This window comes from Hyaena hyaena, unplaced genomic scaffold (assembly GCF_003009895.1).
Source record: "Hyaena hyaena isolate Hyena2069 unplaced genomic scaffold, ASM300989v1 scaffold_15, whole genome shotgun sequence".
Classification (NCBI taxonomy): Eukaryota; Metazoa; Chordata; class Mammalia; order Carnivora; family Hyaenidae; genus Hyaena; species Hyaena hyaena.
The window spans coordinates 2070761-2095380 of NW_024080647.1; the positions used below are offsets into that span (position 1 = coordinate 2070761).

Here is a 24620-nt window from a genome sequence, read left to right on the forward strand (position 1 = left end):
ATTTCAAAGTTAGAACTTCCATTTGAAGTAGCAGTGCAATAATAATACTTAAACATTTATGTAGAATGTTTCATCTTGGAAACACTCTCCCTGCATTGGCCAATTAATCTCTACTACTTCCCTAAGGAGCAAGTATTACTGTCTGCCATTTTTCAAGTAAGAAAATTGAGGAAGGTAGGAGCAGCCCAAAGAGAGTGAGGGCTGGAGAAACAACTTTCTGACCCTTACTCTTCTGTGACTCTTTGGGATGTAACTCCTGATAGAATGCATCCAGTTTCTGTTCTACTTGGATATAATCATCAGTAAAACAAAGATCTACCTAGTAGCTCAATCTAGCTCAGGCTGATAGAGTCCTTACCCTGCTGAGGCACACCTTTCGGAAAGAATGGGATACAGAAAAGAGTTGGAAGATCCACAGCACATTTCATCTGCATTGCAATGGACTGGACCAAACTTTTTCCAGTGAGAAAAGCAGCAAATGCTTTACTTCCCCCACCCCCAAATTCTACCCTCCCATTATCTTGGCAACTTACAGTGTTCCAGATAAGATTTACTACTTATCAGTACATTTAAAGAGTTGAACAAATGTGTTATGCACATTGAAGCCAGAGGAACAGTAAAATAAAACTAATGAACATTTACATTTTTGGAAATATAATTAATGTATGCTTGAGAAATTCTGAAAGATAAATATTTAAATGTTAAAATACTTATTACTTCCCCAAAGGGACAGTGTTGGGAATTAATGAGATAACAAATGTAAAGTGCTTTGAGCTCTTTGGAAGAAAGGTGCCAGATGCGTACAAATGATTATTAATTGTTAAAGCTATCAGATGGTTACTAATATATTACTTATGATAAAATTCATATTTTTATACCCAAACAATAGGATCCTTGCAATTCTTAGGATGATGTAGCTGAAATAATGCTCCCAAACTCCTCCCAGATTACTCTTCTTGGAAGTCCTTTCTTCACCCAGGTTCTTGACCTTATGCCCATTTTCAAACAAACAGGACTTCCCAGCTTCCTAACTCTCCATCATCAGTCCTCTACCGAAGTCTCACAGATCCATCACCATAGAATTCCACTGACACCACATTCTCATCCCTTGATTTCTTTGATTACATAATTGTAATGCCTCATGATACTGTTGATTGTGCAAGTTGAGTTTATTAGCAGGAAGCATAAGTCGAACTGTTCTTTAAGGAGCACTAGAATTGGTTATAAAAAAGTGCAAGTCCCTTGTGTGATCTGGGACAAGTGAACCTGAACTTTCTAATTTACACAGGATGCTAGAATTTGTGGTAAAAGAGCAAATCCCCAATTTCATTTAGTCTCGAGACATGCACTGAGGTGCACTCACTAAATCTGTTTCCTCATATATCAAGTGAGGGCAGTAGTAGCCTGTACCCACATGGGGTTGTTGGAAAGATGCAATAAAATATTGTATATGAAGTTTGTAGTACAGTATACACTTAGCCCATAAGTGTTCACTAAATGTAAATATAGGTTATGGAAGGTACATAAGTAGATAGTAGTTTATCATTAAATATTACCTATTTGGTTTCTTTAAAATCAATATAAAATGGGTAATATGTAAAAGGTCATCCTTTTGACAAATATCTCATTTTCCTATTTAGAATAGTAAAAACTCAGTAATTCATCTCAATTTATGTTTAGGATACTTGAAACATTGTACGCATACATGTGATCTTTTTCCAAGCGTACCTTAGTTGACCAGTAGCACCGTGTCTTTGCTACATGTATGTAGCTACATATTTGATGCATATAAAAGATAATGGACTATGCTTCTTTTCAAATGTTCTGTAATTAAAACATTTCACTAATTTCATCTGGTCCTCTGGCTTCTTCCACTGAATTACTTGAAGTGATTGTTTTATCATACCAAATTTTCTCCTATAGGTTTTTAGGTAGAGAACCTCACTCCCAGTCATTTTCTAGTAAGACCTGAATCTGAATATGAGGCCTGAATTTGGAAACAGGCGTTCTGTGGTGTATGCTAATGAGAGATGCAAAGAGGGAAAGTGCATTGTTCGAGAAAACCAATCACGGTGGGTACCAAAAAAAAAAAAAAAAAGGTACAGGAGAGTGAACTCATTTACTCATTTTACTATTGCCAGCAGCTTGAGGCTTGAGAGTGCTAATCAAAATTCACATACAAAACTTCCCTCATAGATTAAACAGTTTTGTACTGTTCAGAGGGGTTCTCACCATGTGAAAGATCCACTGCTGTGCTGAACAAAACAGAGACAGTTTTCTTTTAAAGTCCAGAGCAGATGAGAGCCATAAGGAGACAGAGGGTTTCATTTACTCTCAGGACACGATTGTGCCAGTGAACTAATGAGTCTCTTGGACCTTATGTTGCTCTGGCTTCAATGGAGGCGAGACACTAATGGGCATGTAGTACTTCCTATCCGTCAAGTGTCTGGACAATGGGCCCCTCATATGGATTAGAACGATCTGGCAAGAAAAAGAGGTCATCGTTGTACCTAGCACAGGCAGGAAACCTGGCTAATTCATGTACTTCCAGCTACAGCAAAAACAAAAGCTGACACACACAAAAATGTTGACTTTATTACAGGAGCTTTTAGCTTGTGGCTGAGGCACAGTTAAACATTATTGAAATTGCATACATAAAAAATGCTCCTTGTTTCCCCAGTACATTCAAATATTTTTTAAGATGTAAAGGTTATTCTTTAAAACAAGTCTGTGATTTTGGTGGTGTGACTTGCATGTTTCACCCTTCGGTAAACTTGGATGAAAACTGAAATATTTTGAACAACTGTGAAGCAAATGCAGAGTGTCAGTGTTGCATGATTTTAACAATTTGCACTTTAAAACGTACTGTTGGATTTCTATTGTAAAAATCCTACTGTTGTATTAAATGGAGAATTAGAGATTACAAGTGTTCATTCAAGCTAGAGGGCTCAAGTTACAGTATATATTAAACTAAGAGCAGATACTGCCACCTAGATAAACTCTGATGCTTTGGTTAACTAGATGTTGGCTTGCCTCACTTTTTGAAAAATGGCAACAACAAACAATAGTGGCTAGGTACAAAAAAAAAATTACAATGACTGATAAAGGGTGACTTTCAAAATCCATGTAAATGTAATTTTCTTGGGGAAAAAAACGCTTTGTGTTTTGCCAAATAGCAACGATTAAGCCTTTATTTAATTTTTTTAAATGCAGAAGACAAATTACTATTAGAAATAGGAAGATCCTTAGCTGGAGCTTGGAAAAGACTCACGGCCAGCAAAGTGAGTTCAATGACTGAGGTGAGGTACCCCCCAAGAAAAATAAAAAGAAGAAAAGATGTAGGAGGAGAAAATTCTATAAAGGATAAACAAAAGCTCCATTATCCTGAAATTTATAAAGAGGTAGATGTGGAAGTGTTGTCCGTTAAGACTTGCAACTTTCTTGTTAGATTATTTCTTTCTGAGTTCAGGCAGAAGAAGAGATTATTCAACACTCTCAAGTAAAAGCACAAATAGATTTTAGTTAATAAATAATTTTTTAAAAGAGTGTTACATTATAATTTGTTCTGATACACCTCCTAGCAAACAAAGCAAACTAACTCCACTCCCCACTTTTATTTCTAACAGCAAAAGGAATGTTGCCTTTTTTTGATCCTGAACTAAAATCTAAAATCAGCAATATATTCCAGGATCATTCATTTATCAGGTTTAGAGAGGTTTTTAGCATCTATGGACTGTTGCAGTTCTTCTTCAAATCTCATTTTGTTTTCCTCTGTTACTCCTAGAATGGCTTCAATGTCATCAATGGCAGTCTGTAAATGAACAATAAAAATAATATTAATTACTTACAAACCCCTTACAACTCTTTCTCCCACTCAATTATTTGTTCCTTTTTGGAGTTGAGTGTAAGACTAGTTAAAGCGTTCCTGTCAACGAGCACCCATCTACAAATTGTGTCATCAATCTTCAAATGAGTAAAAAAATTGAGAATAAGAACTTGGAAACCATCATAGAAATTTTTATGGCTGCTAAATCTAATGAAAAAAAAAACGGGCTTCTATTTTATACATCTTTGATTTTTTCATTTCATTTTTCTAGTAATTCATTTTTGTTGTATTTTACAAAAGTACCGACCCATGATAAGTTGGAAAAAAACCAAAACTTCAGTGCAGATAACTTGAGAAGCACTGGTCTTGTCCTCCTAAAATGAGGGCTAGTAGGCTGACAGGAGTATTTATTTCCATTGTTGTTTTTCTATTTCCATTGGGCAGAAAAATGCCCCTCCCTTTCGCTATTTTTTCATTGAGGTAGTATTCACATACTATAAAATTCACCCTTATAAAGAGTTCAACTCAGTGGTTTTTAGTATACTCAGAAGAAACCATTACTATGTAATTCCAGAACATTTGCATCGCTCCAAATAGAAACTCTATGCCCATTAGCAGCCATTCCTTATTTTCCCCCTTCCCTAGCTCTTGACAACCACGAATCTTTCTGTCTCTATGGATTGGCTGATTCTGGACATTTCATATAAATGGAATCCTATAATGTGTGGCCTTTTGTGTCTGCCTTTCTTCACTTAACATAATCTTTTCAAGGTTCATTCCTGTTCTAGCATAGATCAGAACTGCATTTCCTTTTTACAGCTGAATAATACTCTATTTTATCTAATACCTATTTTTACTTAGTTGCTTGCACTTTTGGTATCATATCTAAGAAGGCTTCACTAGGCAAAAGGTCATGAAGATTTATATCTGTGTATTCTTTTAAGAGTTTTATAGTTGTAGCTTTTACATTTAGGTCTTTGATCCATTTTTATTTCATTTTTATATATGCTGTGGTACAGAGGTACAACTTCATTTGTATGTGGGTATCTTGTTTTCTCCAGCACCATTTGTTAAAAAGACTATTTTTTTCCCCACTGAATTGTTTGGGCATTCTTGTTGAAAATCAATTGACTGTAGATGTCTGGGTTTATTTTGGACTGTCAAGTTTATTCCATTTTTCTATCTGTGTCTACTCTTATGCCAGTACCACACTGTCTTGAATACTATAGCTTCGTAGTTAAGTTTTAAGTTGAAAACCATAATTCCTCTTTGTTCTTCTCTTTCAGGATTATTTTGATTATTCTAGATCCTTTGCATTTTCACAGGAAATTTAGGATCATCTTGTAAATTTCTGCAATAAAGCCAGCTAGGATGTTGATAGGACTTTCATTGAATCTGTAAATCACTCTGGGGAGTACTGTCATCTTAACAGTATTAAGTCTTCTACTCCATGAACATAAAGTAGCTTTCCATTTATTTAGGTCTTCTTTCTTTTATGATGGACAGATCTTGTACTTCTGTTAAATTTATTCCTAAGCATTTTATTCTTTTTGATGCCATTGTAAATTGAATTAAAAAAATAACTTTGGGGGCACCTGTGTGGTCCACTTGATTAACTGTCTGACTCTTGGTTTCAGCTCAGGTCACGATTTCATGGTTTGTGAATTCAAGCCCCACACTGGGCTCTGTGCTGACAGCACAGAGCCTGCTTGGGATTCTCTCTCCCTCTCTCTGCCCCTCCCCCGCTTGATCTCTTTCTCTCCCAATATAAATAAATAAACTTAATAAATTAAAAAAATATTTTTGGGTTGTTGGTTTCTAGTATATAGAAATATAATTGATGTTTTTATACTGATCTTGGGTCCTACAACCTTCTTGAATTTAAGTTTATTAGCTCTAACAGGTTGTTTCTGAGTTCTTTAGAATTTCCTACATACAAGATCAAGTAATTTGAGAATAGAGATAATTTTACTTCTTCTTTTACAATCTGGATGCCTTTTATTTCTTTTTCTTGCTAAATTGCCCTTTCTAGAATAGGGCAATACAGTGATGAATAGAAGCAGTAAGAGCAGACATCTTTGTCTTGCTCCTGATCTTAGGAGGAAAACTTTCAGTCTTACACCATTAACTATGATGTTAGCTGTGGGTTTTTCCTAATGCCCTTAACAAGTTGAGGAAGTTCCCTTCTACTCCTAGGTTGAGTGTTTTTATGAGGAAATGGTATTGTATTTTGTTAAATGCTTTATCTGTACTACCTTCCATTTTTATTCAGTCTTTGCAAATTCTTGTTTATAAACTGAAAATACTTATTAGAATCTCACTAAAGTGGCAGACAGAAAATATTACCAAAAACGAGTCTATTCCACTTTTCAAGTGTTTGTTATTATTTCTATTTTGTTGAGATTGAATATTTTTACCTTTGAACCTTTTGGTAAGAGTGAAAAAAAAATCGAGGTAACACTGACTCACCTGAGAAGGCTAAAAACCGTGAGATATTTAAAAGCTACTTGAGAACATCTGACTTTTGATGATTTTGAAAGTCAGGTAAACAACAGAGAAATAGGCTTCATTTTGTCAAGTGCAGAGTTTACCAAGTCTTTGTGGTCTTAGCCTGCCCAGGCTGCTAGAACAAAATCACGAAAGACTGGGTGGCTTAAACCACAAAACATTCCCCATGGTTCTGGAGTCTGGGAAGTACAAGTTCAAGATGCCAGCCAATTTAATTGGCTTGCAGACAAACATCCCTTCTTGCTGTATTCTCTCAAGGGGGTTGGGGGGCAGAGACGGAGCAAGAGAGCAAGCAGATTCTCTGTTCTCTCATGGGCACTACCCACATCGAGAGAACCCTACCCGCTTGATCCCGTTTAAACATAATACCCCTCAAAGGCCTCTTCTCCATATACTATCACATTGGGGGTTAAAGTTTAAACATCTGGATTTTGGGAGGACATAATTCAGTCCATAGCACTGATTATTATTTTTGGTCAGACTAAACTGATCATGCCGCAGGCAGAATAAATTGCTTAGAATTTTGCACATGGCAGTAACTGATGAAGTGATGCTAGTTGACAGTAACTTAGAATATAAATGAAGAGCTAGATCCTTTTGGACCAGTGAAAATTGATGCAACACTGGGCTTAATTTTCACTGTGGCTTCTCAGTCATGTTGTGGGAAAAGCAATGGTCATTGTTCCAACTCATAAAATCACATTGAAGAGGAATTATCATCGTTATTACTGTTATTAAAGAGACCAGGCTCTTGTGCAAGGAAAAAACATTCAAAATTTACATTTTTACAGCAAGCTTTTGTTGGGCTTTCCATTTAAGAGAAAAATCACATGTGGTTTCCAGTTGAGTCCTCTGAGTTACTTGACCTGTTCAATCATGATGAAGGCCCACGCTTGGAATCAGATGCAGGTCTTGGTGATCAATGTGATGTATTCGTCTCTGTTCTGCCAGTGTTTCAGAATCTCTTGTGTGCATCTTGCACCCATTTTCTTGCTCTTCTTCCTGTTTCTCGAGTTTGGAGACTTCTAGTCAATTACATACAACTAGCTTTCTGGACTAACATCTTTAAAGGCCATTTGGAAGCTTCAAAAAGGTTAATGATGAAATATCTGCTCCACTTTGGAGAAACAGAGTGGAGTAAATGGCCCATGTATATGCTGAGGGTGTTTTTTTTCTGTTTCTCTCTACTATATTTTATCCTGCATAAGGTCTCAGAACTTCTATGGTCTACATTGTGGATTCCCCAGGAATCCTTGGCCAGACATCGCATCTTCTGAAATGTAAGTAGATTACATTCAGGATTTTTGGTTGTGACAGTCTCTGTTTTGGGTCCATTGTGACACTTCAGTTTCACCTCTGATATCAGAAAACCATGTTGTAAACTGGGTTTGGGAATGGCAGCAACTTAAAACAAGTCTACTATATTTCAAAGAAAAAAATTCAAACTATTAAATTTAACTAACAGGTTCAGTGGGAACCTTATAATATTGACCCTGTACATTATAAGATATGTACTGCTTCACAGTAAAAAAAAAAAGTGGTTTAGCACTTGTTTACAATACAGCATGAGGTATTTTCAGTCCTTGTATAGAAATTAACCAGAATCGTTAGTTAATTAACACCTCACCTTAAAATTGGTCTCGCCTTGCATATTAGGTGCTGATATTTCTTGATGGATGATGAAGAGATTTCGAGCAAAGGTCATGAGGACCCCCTGGAGATCCTCACCGATTGTTCTGTTAATGATATCCAAACAAATGAGTTTACCAACGATTCCCCCTCACAAGCTTAAAAACAATCACCCTCTCATTTGTGCCTGTCTGGTGATGGAATTTAATGAGTATTTTCAATCTCACAAGGTGGCAATCTTCAGGGAGATATGAAAGATGAGGCTCCATTTTAACTTGTCAACAAAGAGGATTTGTGCAATAAATATTTTGTATTAATCAACTTAGCAGAATATAAGAATAGCTTCAGTCATTTCTAGCGAAAGGCTACCACTGAGCTAGGAAAGTAGTATTAGCTCATTTAAAAAATTGTTGCAGTCAGTTTAAGAGAATTGTTTGCTAAGTATAATTCATACCTAACAATGTCCTTGTCTACAGAGATATTTGCATTGTGGTATTCTGGAGACTTTTGTTTGGGGTAATTTTCTATTTCATGTCTGCAAGCGATTACTGCTATATGTGAGTGATCTATCCATGTTCATGGGACAGTGTGCCCCATTCCTGAACAGCCATCTTTTTATAAAACCGAACACACACTTGAAGAAGATTTCAGAGACACCTTGCATACCATCCTATGGTTAGCAAACACTCTCAAACAACTAGACTGTTTTAACTTAGAAATGAAAACTTCGGGGTATTTCTTCTAGTTATTTTGTGGACTATCTGTATCAGAGGAAAAAAACGGATTAAATGAATGGATTGATTTTTAAGAATTGTTCAATCCTGAGGGGTGCCTGGGTGGCTTAGTCGGTTAAGCGTCTGACTTTCGCTTAGGTCATGATCTCGCGGTTCGTGGGTTCGAGCCCTGCGTCGGGCTCTGTGCTGACTGCCAGCTCAGAGCCTGGAGCCTGCTTCAGATTCTCTGTCTCCTTCTCTGACCCTCCCCTGCTCACGCTGTCTCTCTCTCTCTCTCTCTCTCTCCTAGAAATAAATAAAACATTAAAAAAATTAAAAAAAAAAAAAAGAATTGTTCAATCCTGAGAGTGTCATACTAAAGATACTTAAGGCAACTGCAAAAAACTTTAGGTTACTTCCTTCCCAATTGCTACGTGTAAAATAAGTCATTCTAGAGTGCAAGTCTTAAATACTTTTGGAATGGCTGCCTTCTAGCCTGATTGGGCTTTCCCGTGTGTCAGGCTGGGAGCAGAAAGCTTCCCAGGCCCCAGGACAGGAGACCATTTGTCCTGCCACTGGCTGTGTGACTTTGGGAGGAAGTTACTTAAGCTCTCTGGGTCTTAATTTCTTTTTCTCTGAAATGAAGGAATTGGACTGGATTAATGCTTCCAAACTTTTGGAGTTATGGGCCCCAAAGGCAAGGATCCTTACCCCTTGCAGTTACTGAACAGTAGTATTTATCTCTTCTTTTATAATGGCCAAAGGCAATGTCAGAGTCAGTAATTTTTATTTTTGTTTATTAAAGCAATTTTCTTTTGAATTTTATTTTAAGTAGGCTTCACACCCAGTGTGGGGCTCGAACTCACGATGCTGACTGAGATCAAGAGTCACATGCTCTACTGACTGAGCCAGTTGTGGGCCCCAGAGTCAATAATTTTTAAGTGAGTTGTACTTGGGGCACCTGGGTGGCTCAGTCAGTTAAGGTTCCAACTTCAGCTCAGGTCATGATTTCATGGTTTGTGAGTTCAAGTCCTGTATAGGCTCTGCACTGTCAGGGCAGTCAGTGCAGAGCCTGCTTAAAATTCCATCTCTCTCTCCTCTTCTGCCCCTCCCTGCTCGCTCGCTCTCTCTCTCTCTCTCTCTCTCTCTCTCTTTCTCTCCTTCACACACAGACACACACACACACACACATAAATAAATAAACATTTAAAAATAAATAAATAAAAATAAAAGTGATTTGTATTTCATTGCCACTGAGTTAGTAGCTATTATGTCCTGGCGGCTTCTTAAAACAGATTCCTGGGCTCCACTTCAGATCAACAAAATCAGAAATTTTGGGTTTGAACTCCAGGAATGTATAGTTTCATGAAGAACCCCAGATGATTCTTATGTATACTAAAGATTGAGACCCATACTTTAAAATATTATAGTGTGTGTATATGTATGATGCTGCTCCACATATGGATTCAGGCCCTTCTTATCATCCCTTCTTAGCCTTCTGGGGTCCATGGTCATCATGTTGGGAATCAAGAGGCTAGATAGATGCTTAGTCCTCTTCCCTATTAATTCATTTCGAGAATTTCCTTCATGTTCCTTCCTTGAAATTTCTTCTTGAATTCTGCCAATTCCAGAAATATACCACTATACATGGAGTCAATGTGAAGTTATTCTGGCAAAGCCAAACCACAAAATTCTGGCCTGTAAGGTCATCCCTCTGGGAGCCCTCCTCTTTCCTAAAGAGGTGGCTAACTAATGTTCTTCACCTGATGTGAACTGATTGCAACAAGGCCAAAGCCCAGCCATCTCATGAAAAACGTCTGCTTAAAGCTTTAGAGAAAATCAACACAGAGATGTATTTATTCATCTTTTCTTTTTCAATATGCGTTCTCAAAAACAAAGTCTGTCTCCTGGTCATTGTTTTTTTTTTAAATATTTTTTTATTTATTTCTAGGAGAGAGAGAGACAGTGTGAGTAGGGGAGGATCAGAGAGAGAGGGAGACACAGACTCCAAAACAGGCTCTAGGCTTTGAGCTGGCAGTCAGCACAGAGCCCGACGCGGGGCTCAAATCCACGAACCGCGAGATCATGACCTAAGCGAAAGTCGGACGCTTAACCGGCTAAGCCACCCAGGCGCCCCTCCTGGTCATTGTTTATTAAATCATCTTTCTTAACCTCCATGACTACATGTCAGTGCAACTTATGCTGTATGAACCGTAATTCCACCCTTTTATTGCATACTCAAGAAAGTACAGCTGCATGCAAGTAAGAATTTCAGGGATAATCTTGAATGCTAGCTAATACTCAGAAAAAGTAAATTAACAAGCTCGGTACAAACTTGCACAGGTAGTGATGCACTTTACAGTAGGCTGAGAATGTCTTTCCATAACAGGTTTCTCTATACAAGACAGCCATACTATATGGGAAAAGCACACATAGGTTCAGGAGACTCAGGTTCAGGAGACACAACTCCTGTGTGACATTGGCAAACCACATCCCTACCCGAAGCCACAGTTTCCTTTGTATGCTATGAGAGTCAGTTAATTCCCAGGGTCCTTCTTGGCTCCAGCATTCTCTGGTTCTATGGCTACAGGAAGGGATGAGAAAGATTAGAATGGAAGCCGTGCACAAGGCTCTAGGGTCTTCAGGAGGCCCATGTCAATCATCAGTGCCCTTTCTGTAGGATATGTGAGTAGTAATACTGTCTACACCAGTAGGACTATTTCCACCACCAAAGGTAGCCTGCCCGTCAGGGCAGCCCTGCCTGAAATCTCAGGAGCAGGTGTAGGGATAGCTGGGTGAGCTCCCTTGGTCACCAGTCTAAATTATTCATTCTGTGGGCTTCAGCATCAAACCAACCCTGCTCCTCAATCAGTTTGATGATTGGGGGTTTCCTTTTTCACATTAGTCTTTTCTGATTCCTCAATTCTGTGATGCTGTCGTCTAGCTTGGTTCTTCTGTGCCCAAGTACCCATGTGAATAAGTCTTCCTGTGGCCATCCTGCCGGAACTCTGTCTCTGCCCTGTTAACACTTTCCCAGTCTCATACTGTCACTTGTAGGACACAAGTCCTGTTTCTGCATGTCAGCCTCTGCTGGGCTCTGCCACCTGCCGACAGGCCTTCTTCATGGCATCCCCTTGCCGGCTTGGGTCTGTAAAGAAGAGCAGCATCCCCTTTGAGCCCATATGGTTGTGCTTCCCACCAACCAGCCCTCCAGATGCCCTTTCACTCTGTAGTTGAACTTTCCTAATGCTGTGAGCTGGTTGCTCCTTGGTATGACCCCTAGGCACCTGGGAAGCAAAGTGCAGCTCCTTCCCTGCACGTGTACAGGCTCTGTTCTCCTGGACAAGAATACCCAGGCAGATAATGTGAATGTATACTTGTTGGGGCGTTATGTCTCAGTCCTGTTGCTCTCCTGGAAGTATGATGAAAGAGTGGGGAAGAGAGCCTAAAATAAACAGTGAAGGGACTCTTCTAACATGACCTAGTAAATTTTACATGTTTATGGAACCTTGGGGAAAGGTGGGGACTGGAGGGGACGACTAAGCTGGCAAGCTCTCCACCCAAGTGAAGAGGAATTTAAGACTGTAAGCTCTAGATTAAATTGTTAGCCACATTCTGGCTCCAAAGGGGAGGAAATCAAAACATTTGCATGAGTTCAAAGGGATTGATGACATTGAGTATCATTGCACAGATGATGGCCTGTTGTAACTGACATTGCTGTGGTAAAACAAAGGACCGTGCTTTGGAAAGGGGAATTGAGAGCTGTCCTGTGCACATCTTTGTCTATTTCAGTGTGCATCTCTTGGGACCAGTTCCAGGGAACTGAGCAACTAGGGGGAACTGAGGCTGCTCAGGACATTGATGCTTAGTAGAGGAATTGTCTTTTACTTGGTTTTTCATGAGACCAGATCTTAGTGAGTATATGTTTCAGTTTGAGGCCACAATGTTTACACCAAAGTAAAAGTCACAAGGAAGAGAAATACAGGGTAGAAACAGGTTCCCAATTAAGTTAGGATAGCTTGGAGGTATCAAATGGTCATATTCCAAGATATGAAATAAGATTGTGTCTCTGAAGTATGAATCCTAGATCAGAAGACAAATTTGCTAGCTCTCCAAAATATGCTGGAGAGAAATTTGCAGGAAATAGGAAAAAGAGCAGCCTCCTGAGTGGTGCTAGCAAGGTTTTTCTTAACATAACATGCATCTTGAGAAGATTGTAGCAGGGCTGAAACGGGAACTGAGGGGGGTCCGTGGATCCTGCCTTTCGGGGAAGCATCTTGCCAAGTCCCCAGAACACTTCTCTAAGCAAGCCAGAATGACAGCTGCCCTCCTATAATACGGATGTCTGAGCTGGTTCCTCACCAGATTTACTGTGCCTTAGATGTGTATGTATTTGAGTGTAATATGTTGTTGGAACTAGCCTCTTTCCCATCAATTTTGGATAATTAATCAGTTATTGTTATGAACCCCCACTGACATATCTAGAGTCATTTTATGAAATAATTGAAGATCTAAATAAAACAAGGTAGACTTCCAGTAAATCAGCATGCTGATTAAAATGCCTGAGAACTATCATTCTTATCAGTTGTCACAGTCTGTTTTCTTAGCTTATTACATCTCATAGACACACTTTGTACTCACAACATTCCCAACTTGTCTCTCTTCAGGTGTTCATATAATATAAAAACAGTTCCTTGTCTGTCCTATAAAATTTGAATTGGGAAAAAGAAATAGGATTTTATTTTAGAAGCAAAGAAACCTACTACACTAAGACCAATGAGACTGATTGGAATTGAAATCCAGAGCTACTGTCAAACATTGTGAGAAGCACATGTGGAAGAGCTGCCTCCAGAATATGGAGTAGATATGTTCCAGGACAGGGTTGTTGTTGTTAATTGAGATATAATATACATAGAACACTGTGTAAGTTTAAGGTATACCATGCCTTGATATGATATTTTTATATATTGCAATATGATTACCACTCTAGCCTTAGCTAGCACTTCTGTCAGTCCTTTAAGTATCATTTCTTTTTGTGGTGAGGACATTTAAGACCTAGTCTCTTAACAGTTTTGAACTATATAAAACAGTATTGTTCATTAGAATCACTATGCTGTGCTTTAGATTACCAGAACCTACCCATCTACTTGTTTTAAGTTTGTACCTTCTAACAATATATGTGCAATGCCCCTACTTCCCAGCCTAATAACCACCATTCTACTCTATTTCTAAGCTCAGCTTTTTTAGATTCCATATATAAGTGATATCATACAGTATTTATCTTTGTCTGGCTTATCTCAATTAACATAATGCCCTCAAGGTCCACCCATGTTGTAGCAAATTATATATCTATATCTATATCTATATATCTATCTATCTCACATTTTCTTTATTCATTCATCCATCAATAGACACTTAGGCTTTTTCCTTGTCTTGGCTATATGAATAATGTGACCATGGAGGTATAGATATCTCTCTGAGATAGTGATTTGGTTTCCTTCAGATATATGCCCAGAAGTGAAATTGCTGGATCATATGGTAGTTGATGGTAGTTGTACTGTCAGGTTTTTTTTGTTTGTTTTTTTTTTTGAGGAACCCCTATACTGTTTTCCTCAGGACTGAGCCAATTTATATTCCCACCAACATGCACAAGATTTCCCTTTTTTCCACATCTGTCTCAACACTTGTTATCTCTTGTCTAAGCCAGTGTGTTTTCAAATATGATCCTCAGAACACCTTTATCACAATTATCTAGAGTGCTTATTAAAAAAGCCTCGTCCAAATTCATTGATCTTTGGGAGGGAATCTGCTTTTTAGCTCACTTCCTGAGTGATTCTCATGCAAATCAGGATTTGAAAACCACTCTTCTGAGAGCAATGGGTAAACATATATAAGGAAGCAATTTGTTGTGTGGAAAATAATTTGTATGTCAATAAAACCTGTGTGTTGTCTATGGCACACCCTATTGCTTTGATTCAGTGGGAGATATTTATGACTCTAAGTTGTAGGTGACTGAGAGACAAATTCTCTCCAGTCTGGGAGACGTTGGGTCCATTTTCCTCACCTGCTCCCCTTGTGGAAAAACTAGTTTTCTCTCCTTTTGCATGTCCATTTCAGTATTCCTGGTCTAGAAAGATGTCTGGGTTTTTGGGTTCTTTTTTCTGATTATACCATCTAATTTTTCTTTGTTAAGTAAAATATTTATCATGTTTTTATTTTTGTATCTATATGAGAGGCATGATTTTATCCTTTTTTAAAAACTATCTTTAGGGCCACCTGGGTGGCTCAGTCGGTTAAGCGTCTGACTTCGGCTCAGGTCACGATCTCACCGTTCATGGATTCGAACCCCGAGTCGGGCTCTGTGTTGACATGCTAGCTCGGAGCCTGTAGCCTGCTTCAGATTCTGTGTATCTCTCTCTCTCTGACCCTCCCCTGCTCACTCTGTGTCTCTCCCTCTCAGAAATAAATAAAACATTAAAAAAAACTGTCTTTAAATAGTTTTTTCCAAATAAATAAAAAGTTAACCCTGGAATAGTGGAAATGGCTGCTCAGTGGAATTATGAACTCCTCATCACTGGGAGTCCAAACACAAAACTGTTCATGAGATTTGGTTAAAAAAACAAAAACCACATGCCAGAATTAAGGCTGCCTCTTGACTCCTCATTTTATTGGGAAATATAGGCATCAGGACAGACATTGGATTGTAACAGTGACTCTCAATGCTTGGCTGCACATTAGAATCATCTGGACCCTCCCTACCTCCAGAAATACTGATGGGACTGGAGTGGGCCCTGCATACGGTGTCATGCTGAGCCATATTGGAGCCTGAGGCAAAGGAAAAACTCGGTATGTTTTAATTCAAAATTAAGATATTTTGTTGACCATGGATTTCTTTTGCATTAATTTTGATCTTTAAGATAATGCATTAAAAGTTGTTTTACCTTTCTTACTGAGTATTTTTTGTACTCCCTTAAATTTTGTGCTCCAGGTACGGGCCTCACTTGCCTTATCCTAATCCTAGCCCAGCTTGGCCATCTGTACTTTTTAGAAGTCCAATGCGCTATCCATTGCACCACAGAGCCGGTTATATGTACTTTTTAAAGCTCCTCACTCAGGTCATTCTCATGGGCAGCTTGGGTTGAGAACCCTTGACTAGTTGATCTGACAAGTATCCTGCTTCCCTTTCTGTGCTGTCCAATATGGCAGCCACTAGCCACATGAGGCTACTACTGAGAACTTAAAATGTAAGTAGTACAAACTGAGATGTGCTGTAGCTTTCAAAGACTGAGTACAAAAAAATGTAAAATATATCATTTTATACTGATTACACATTGAAATGATACTAGTTTTTAGTTTGGGGGGCATCATTTTGTTTTAAAGAAAACATTTTTTAGATGTTTATTTTTGAAGGAGAGAGAGACAGAACATGAGCAAGGAAGGGTCAGAGAGAGAGGGAGACACAGAATCTGAAGCAGGCTCCAGGCTCTGAGCTGTCAGCACAGAGCCCGACGTGGGGCTCAAACTCACAAGCTGTGAGATCATGACCTGAGCTGAAATCAAGAGTCTGAAACTTAACCGACTGAGCCACCCAGGCTCCCCTGGAGAACATCCTTTTCTTGATATTGATTTCTGAGTCAATCAGATAGGCTAGGTTATGCTGCAGTAATTTAAAAAACCAACCCAATCCTTAGTTGTTTATAACAACAAATGTGTGGTTCTGGCTTATCCTCCATTTCCCACATGGGCTGGCATGGGTCTCTGGTCACTGTTGGGACACTCAGGGACCCAGGCAATGGAGCTCCGTCTCAGTGTGCTTCCATGACTTCCAAAGCAGGAAAAAGGACATGGCAACTCATGAAGTGGCTCTTGAAGGCTTCTGAGTGAAAGGATATATATCCTTCTGCTCATATTTCACAGGCCCAAATAGGTTACATGGCCATACTTGACTTCAGGGAGAGGGCTGAGGAAGCATAATTCTGTTATGTGCCTGGAAGGAGGAGAGTCAGCATGTTTGTGAACAGCCCTAATGATTGCCACCACGGCAATACCCTGGCCTGAGAAAATGATTGCTGGCAGTTATGGAGCTATTTAGGCCCATGTGTGTGTGAGACCAGCCCTGCCCCACACTGTCGCAGCCAGTAAACATGACACTTTTCTCCATATGGCTTTCATTACAACTTCATTTCATTAGGAAATCAGTGGGGGTATTCTGTAACATTACAGAAATACCAAGAATGAGACCCACCAAGTTGCTTACAAACTCGGTAATGCTTCCTTCCAATATTCAGCAAGGAAAAGTAAATTCGTGAAGTGATCTCATTTCCCTTTTTCCTCTTAAGAGTTGGATGAGAAACATTGGAAATTCTGTGATCATAATAGGAAGAAAGACATAAATGTTGAGAATAATGACTTTTTGGGGTGCCTGGGTGGCTTAGTCGGTTAAGCATCCGACTTCAGCTTAGGTCAAGATCTCACGGTTTGTGGGTTGGAGCTCTGCCTCAGGCTCTGTGCTGATACCCAGCTCAGATCCTGGAGCCTGTTTCAGATTCAGTATCTCCCTCTCTCTCTGACCCTCCCCTGCTCATGCTGTCTCTCTCTCTCTCTCAGAAATAAATAAAACACTAAAAAAATTTTTAGAGAATAAGGACGTTTGAGGATTCTTTTGGTAACATTGACAATGATGTATTATTAATGTTGCTTCTTTTTCTGGAAAGAGTATCCACATTAGATATGACCAAGAGTGGGAGGAGGTAGCAGAGACTACGCTCATGTTTTTAGATTCAGCCTAACCTAAGGAGGCAATAGCAGTATAGAGAAGTTAAGTATTAAATGCAGCTTTTTCCCCTCTTTTGTAAGGTAGACAGAGTCATGAGGGCTATGGAGAAGTTTGTGCTCCTTCAGCTGAAGAATACGTAAGGGGTACCTAAATGGACTATTTTATTTGAAATAGTTCCCAGCATTCTTGAACTGGGTTGGTAATAATATTTTAGAAATATAAATAGTCCTTAGGGGGAAAATGTACATAGGGGACACCTTTGGTGTAAGAGAAAGATTCATATTTGACTTTATATGGATAGTTATGGATTCAAATGTTAGTTATTTCACTTTGTGAATAGCTGTGTTATGTTGGGAAATGCTGAAACTAAATCCTCCAGTGTAATGTAGGAGAAATAATAGCTTCTTACAGAAAAGATGGGAAGGTTAAAGAGACAATGAAAAGCTAAGCTAATGCTTAGCTCAGTGGCCAGCACATAGTAGGGGCTCTGCAAACGCTGGGTTTATTACCTGTCTTTTCAGAAAAAGGCAGTTAAAAGAACAAGAGGGCAGTTCAGACCAGGGATGGACCCTAGGATGTGAAAAGACGAGACCCGATCTTAGGAAAACTAGAGCAAGGATACTGTTGGAGAATTTCTAATGACTCCTTTTTCTCACCTCAGAGTTTTAAGACTTCTTTATTATTTTTTTAAATCTCTCTCTTTTCTTGTACTCTCTTGTTATTATTTGTTCTTTTTCTTTCTCTTTATTCCCATCTCCCCTTTTTGGTGGATCCTTCCTGTCTTGGGATTCTATCCTCTCTCTTTTCTTCTTCATATTGTTCTGTCACTCCATTTCCCCGAATCTATATTTCTCTTTCTCCCCTATTTTGTCTCTTATCCTTTATAGGGTGTGTAGTGCAGGTGACCTGGAGACAGAGCCAGCTATGTCTTAGGTGCCCCTCTACCTCTTTCTGTCTGTCGTTCTCATCTTCAATGGAATTCTTCCCTCTGACCATCCTCTGTTCCCCTGGGGCCATAGCAATTTGTTTTTTGTACTAAAATTTGTTTTTAGAAATGAATCTGACCGACTCAAAGTCACAACGTGTAAATAACTTAGAACATTTGGCGTTTTACTTTTCCCAGAAGTATAGGAACTCCAATCAAGTAGAAAGCCTTTAGCCAAAGAAATAAATCTCTAATAATAATTTCAGGCAATAGAAAGTTATGGAGCACATTTCCTTTTGGGCAGGAGACTTTCTCTGCCAAACATGCCTCTTCACAGAGCTCGTTCTGCTTTGACATTTTAGAAGAAAATTTAAAATAAAATATATTCAGAGAAAGCTGAAGTTGGATTCAGCCACCTTCTGATACATGGAAGTGTTTCAGTCTTATCAGTTTGGGGCTGAAAACTGCTTAATTCCAAAAGGATTGTATAGAGCAGATGCAACAGTTAATTTCAGGTAAATCAGTTCAATCTGGTTTTTTCATTCCTTCTTATATATTACCAGTTTTATGGTAATTTGTAAGGGACTATGAACTCCATTATATGTGTTTATAAACAGCATAAATTAATCTAACTGAAGAGCCTCACACCCTCTGATGGTGCCCTGCAGTGTGGAGGGGAGTGCCACGTGGTAGTTTGGTCATTCTATTCATTGCTGGCTTGTGCCTAAGGTCTATATGCTTTTCGAGAGCCTGCAAAAAGAATTGACCCCTAAAAAATTGTATTTGTTCTCAAGTATGAGAAATGAAAATTAATAAATGTAGAACTGAATGTCTACAAAGCAAAACATTTGATCAATTGGTTGTCGCTCAGTTGTGTCATTGTCTATAGATTACTTTTAATCTAGGAGGTGACTATATTTTAATATGCATGATGTCATGTGCGATGGGTCTTCCACAGGTAAGAGTACATGGGTCACATTCAGGTCTTAGAATAAGCTGTCAATTTCAGATGTGAACATCTGAATCAAAGTGCAAAATCATGAAACTATTTCTCAGAGCAACGTGAGTCTCTAGGAACAAAATGGAGGTTCCAGTTTAGATAGGTGATATTACAGCACATTTGCCCTCATCCGGCAACATTAAGGACGAAGGAGCTGGGCAGAAGTATCATTGGCAACAGACCAAAAATGGGAAAAACTTTTTTTTAAAATCAGAACTTCTAGAAAGAAACTACTATATGGAAGTAGAAGGATGCCGTGGACTGAATTGCATGTCCCCTGAAATTCATGTGTTAAAGCCCTGCCCCGCCCCCCCCACCCCCCCCACCCCATGAAGCTGTACTGGCAATAGGGTCTTTAAGGAGGTGATTAAGTTTAAATGAGGTGATACAGGTGGGGTGCTGTTCCAATAGAACTAGTGTCCTTATAAAAGGATACAGAGACACCAGAGATCTCTCTCTTTCCCTCCACCATGTTGAGAGGGAACAGTGAGAAAATGGCCATCTGCAAACTAGAAAGACTGCTCTCCCAGGGAACTGAATCAGCTGTCACCTCTGCCTTGGACTTCCCAGACTCCAGAATGGTGAGTGATAAATTTCTGTTGGTTAAGCCTCCCAGTCGGTGATGTTCTATTTATGGCAGCTCAAGTGGGCTGAGACAGAGGATATTCACTGATAAGCAGCTTTGAGTGGGCCTAGGGAGCTCAGGACATGCTTCAGGATCAAGAGATGGTCCCCGAAATACCTCCTAAGTCTGGTGAGCCACAAGGCTTTTGCTTTACCAAGGCGGGTGTGCAGGTTTGGGACAGAGCTAAATTTCCCAGAACCGAGTGTCCCCCAGCCCTGTGGAGCTGCCTGTTCACCCCTCCCCAAGCAGCCCTTCGCTTTGCTGTAAATACAGGTCTGGCTATTGTTTAGAGAAGATCTGTATACAAGGGCGCTGAATTTTTAGCTAGCTAGGGCACCCATAGGCCTATGTTTGGTCTACCTCGACCAACTTTTGGCCTTTGTACCTCGATGTCATAGCCGATGCCATGGGCCTTACACATCTGGAGAAAAACATAGTGGAAGACCAGCGAGAGATTGTTGTGCTTCAGCTGGGTCGTCATCACTGCATAGCGACTGGCTGCCCGCGACTGGAAAAGACCACAGCTGCATGTAAGACTCTCCACAAAATATTTGTTAAAAGTATTTTTTTAATGTTTATATTTTTATCAAAAAAATTTGTTTAAATGTTTTAGTTATTTCTGAGAGAGAGAGAGAAACAGCATGAGCAGGGGAGGGTCAGAGAGAGAGGGAGATACAGAATCTGAAGACAGGCTCCAGGCTCTGAGCTAGCTGTCAGCACAGAGCCCGAAGCAGGACTCGAACCCAAGAATCGTGTGATCATGACCTGAGCCGAAGTCGGACGCTTAACTGACTGAGTCACCCAGACGCCCCTAATATTTATTTTTTGAGAGAGAGACAGACAGCTAGCAGGGGAGGGTCAGAGAGAGAGGGAGACACAGAATCTGAAGCAGGTTCCAGGCCCCAAGCTGTCAGCACAGAGCCATATAGAGGGCTCGAACTCATAAATGGTGACATCATGACCTGAGCCCAAGTCAGACTCCTAACCTACTGAGCCACCCAGGCGCCCCTCTTGACAGAATATTTAAATAAGCGTTAACTTTAGAATAGTTGTAGGTTAACAGAAAAGTTGTGAAGATAACACAGAGAGTTCCCATCCCATATCCTGTAAACTTGTGGTATGTTTGTCACATAAGGAAACAAATTGCCTCATTACTGTTAACATAAGCCTATACTTTATTTGGATTTCATTCGTTTTTGCTAAGTCCCTTTTTCTGTTACACAATCCCATCCAGGATAACACATTGTTTTTAGTTGTCTCCTTAGGTTCTTTTGGGCTGTGATGGTTTCTCAGACTTTCCTTGTTTTTGATGATCTTGACAGTTTTGAGGAGTGCGGATCAGGTATTTTGTAGAATGTCCTCTGTTGGGATTGTCCAATGTTTTTCTCCTGACTAGACTGGGGTAATGTGTTTTTGAGAAAAGGACCAAGCAGGTATTTCCATCACCTCATACATCAAGTTGTATCAACCCAAGTTGTGATGGAAGATGCCAATTTTGATCTCACTGAGGTAGTTTTTGCCATTTTTTTTTAACTGTAAAGTTACTTTTACCTGTTTCTGTACTACACTCTTTGGAAACAAGTCACTAAGGTAGTCCACCTTCTTGAGAGGACCAATGGTAGAATTTTGATTCCAACCGCTTACTTTATTTGAGAAACTGCTATTCTTTACCTTGCTTGCCTGTCAGTGGAAACTATCCCAAAGAGACTTGGTTATGTTAGGCCTAAACTATTTCAATTATAATATTTCCTTAAAACTTTTAAAATTTAGTGGGTACACAAGATAGTATTGGATCCTGGCAATTCTGTAGCATGTCCTTTGTCAGATATGATATTCGCCGTTGAAAATCAGTTATATTTGTCCTTGGATAACTGGAAATTTGGAGAACAGCAGAGGGCCACAGCCAACCTAAGGGCATAGGAAATGAAGGTGGCTGGCACTGATTTTGAACTTTGGGGACCTTTGGGTGCTGGGCAACCAGGTGCTTGCCCTTGTGCGATGACTTGGAGCAGGAGAAGGAAAAGGAGGTATTATTGGTCCCCATATGGCTGCAAGGATCATAGTGGCCTGACACTGTTGTGAAACGTCAAGTCTTGTTCTCTCTGTCTCTGGGAGAATGCAGGGGAACTTGGGGCTGACTGAGTGCCCAGAGGAGGGTGAACAGGTTTTCCCTGTACAACACATATGCATTCCCTCTCTCTCCCTCTCTCTCATCTCAGGGGCATCTTTTGTGACATATTTCCCCACATATATTGTCTTTTCTTTCAACACTTACAGAAAGGACCATGTCTGATAGTCACGTTTTCAGTACTATTAAGCTTAGTCTGCCCACATGTAGGTGGAGTCCACCTCTATGAAAATGTTAGGCTCCCACAGGCGAATGCATCTTGAGCTGTATAGCTCCCCTAGTATTGTCCCATTTGTAGCCACCGAGAATTTTAATTTTGCAGAAGAAAATCTGTTGGACCCTCACATGCCTTAACAACTGTGCTTTGTTATCACTCTGGCCTTTCATGAACTATTCCTCTGGCTGCCTCCCTGTCGTGACTGGGTGTTCTCTGAAGACAGGCACTGCTTGGTGTCTGAATCTCCAGGCTGGACATGATGCTAGCACAGAACAAGCATTTGGTCTTTCTTGAATGAAAGAAAGAATGGATGCATGAAATAGAGTAAGTCTACAGCCCTTCCCTCTGACTTAAGGGGAGTAATTCAAGGGGCATCCAGTCAGAGAGTGTTTGGGGCAGAAGTAGACCCTAGAGAATGACAGAAGATCCCCAGAGCGTGGTAACTCAGGGCAGTCACTCCAGGTCTTGCCCCCAGTTGATATATTTTGGAGGACATTGTAGCTCTGGTGGACTTGGTGGAATTATTGGTGGGGTAATCAGAACTGGCTAAGAGAAGTTCTGGCTCAGCTATTCAGTGATTCTGGAGGAGTGTGAGCACCAGGCCTGCTCACCCTGTCATGGCAGGCTGTGCCATGTTCCTGCCTTCACCACAACGGCCCAGAAGCCTGAGTTTTTGTATATGGAAGTGAACTGTAAATACTCTGGAATTCCATTGTGGTTATTGAGCATGTAATTGCGTGGTAATTACCATGAATTCACAAGATAATTCCAAGGTTATTTTTGTATTCTAGACTTGTCTTATGCTGCCATAGTATATAAACTAGCAAACCCAAGACTAGGTCCCAGTCAGCGAGGCAGAGAAGTAGGCAGGCAACTGGCAGTGGGCTCAAGCTCAACGCCATGCATCTTGGCTCCAAAGCATGGCAGAGGAGCTCACTGTCCAGTATTATTGGACAAGAAGTAAAGACGGGCTATCCTGAGGTGTCTTCCTCTCTATGAAGACAGACTGCAAGTCCCCCTCCTCCCGGACCTGGAGTTATGATTCATTAAGAATCTGAAAGAAAAGCCAGAACATTTGGTATGTGTCTCCAGGCTGTGTCTTTTCCATCTCCATTACCATGCTACTCCAGAGCTTCATGGCCTGAACAGCTCCTTCTCCTTTCTACTAGGGAGGTGGAGATGCAAACAGAATTCTGTGATGAAAAAGTTGTTTGGAGTTAAAAAGACTGATATTGAAAACCTGACTGACCTTGAATGTGTCATTTAACTTGTCTGACTTTTGGTGATTAAATAAGCACCTAGCCCAGGACCGGGCACCTGATAAACAGCTGCTATTGTCATTGCTCTTTCTCTGAAAGCGTCTACAGGCCCCAGGGCATTTTGGACCTACACTAAATGTAATTTCCAGGGCTGCTACCTCCCCCGCTGGTGCCTGGGATTACAGGCATTGCCACAAGACCCATTGTTTCTCAGACCTGGGTTGGTCAGTGCTCAGAACTCTTCAGTGTCTCCTCCATGCCTATAAGACGAAATCCATACGCCCGGCCTGGGGTTCTCCTATACTGGCTCAGGGTATTTCTCCAACCACTTCTCCCACTTCCACCCTCCCAAATTCTCTGCCCCAGCCCCTGGGTCACTATCTCCTAATAGACCATGGACTCTCTTCAGCCTTCATCCCTTCTGCTGGGGAGATCCTTCCCCTTGCCACGTAGTGACTGCCCTAGTCTGTAAGGCTAGACCAAGTCCCTTCTTTCCAGTGGAAGAAGTAGGCCTGTCCCTGCAGGTCCCCAGTCTTTTCTCCTAAGAACTCCAGCAGCAGGTTGGGGTCCATCACTCAAACGGCACCTTCATGAGGCCTTGTGGTTTTTCCTTGTGTATGTGCTATCTACTTTCTATTTCTTTTTTTTTTTTTAATGTTTGTTTGTTCGTTTTTAAGAGAGAGAGAGTGGGAGATAGCACAAGCACGGGGAGAGGCAGAGAGAGGGGGCAGGGGAGACACAGAATCAGAAACAGGGGCTCAAACCCATGAACTGTGAGACCATGACCTGAGTTGGTCGGATGCTTAACCAACTGAGCCACCCGGGTGCCCCAATCTACCTTCTATTTCTTTTCAACTTCTCGAAGACAGGGACTCTGGCACATGTCTTTGTATCTCTGATGCTGGGTGAAATTCCTGGATTATATTAAGTGCTTAACAAATGTGTTATAATAATGCCAATACTCTTTTCAGACTTAACCAACTCCTCAGTTTCCAGAGAAGAACACTGATGATA

General features: G+C 40.3%; 1 protein-coding gene across 3 annotated transcripts in view; it reads right to left on the bottom strand.

Annotated features, from left to right (window-relative positions):
- Window positions 1–2624: 2624 nt before the first annotated feature.
- Window positions 2625–24620, bottom strand: part of IQCH (IQ motif containing H) — a 214952-nt gene continuing 192956 nt past the window's right edge. For all 3 annotated transcript variants that reach the window (XM_039220123.1, XM_039220114.1, XM_039220106.1), the window contains 4 exons: window positions 20388–20510; window positions 13318–13379; window positions 7962–8070; window positions 2625–3811 (listed from right to left, as the gene is read on the bottom strand). In XM_039220123.1, the coding sequence (XP_039076054.1) occupies window positions 3695–3811; window positions 7962–8070; window positions 13318–13379; window positions 20388–20510 (411 nt within the window). In that variant the 3' untranslated portion in view covers window positions 2625–3694. The remainder of the gene's footprint in view (window positions 3812–7961; window positions 8071–13317; window positions 13380–20387; window positions 20511–24620) is intronic.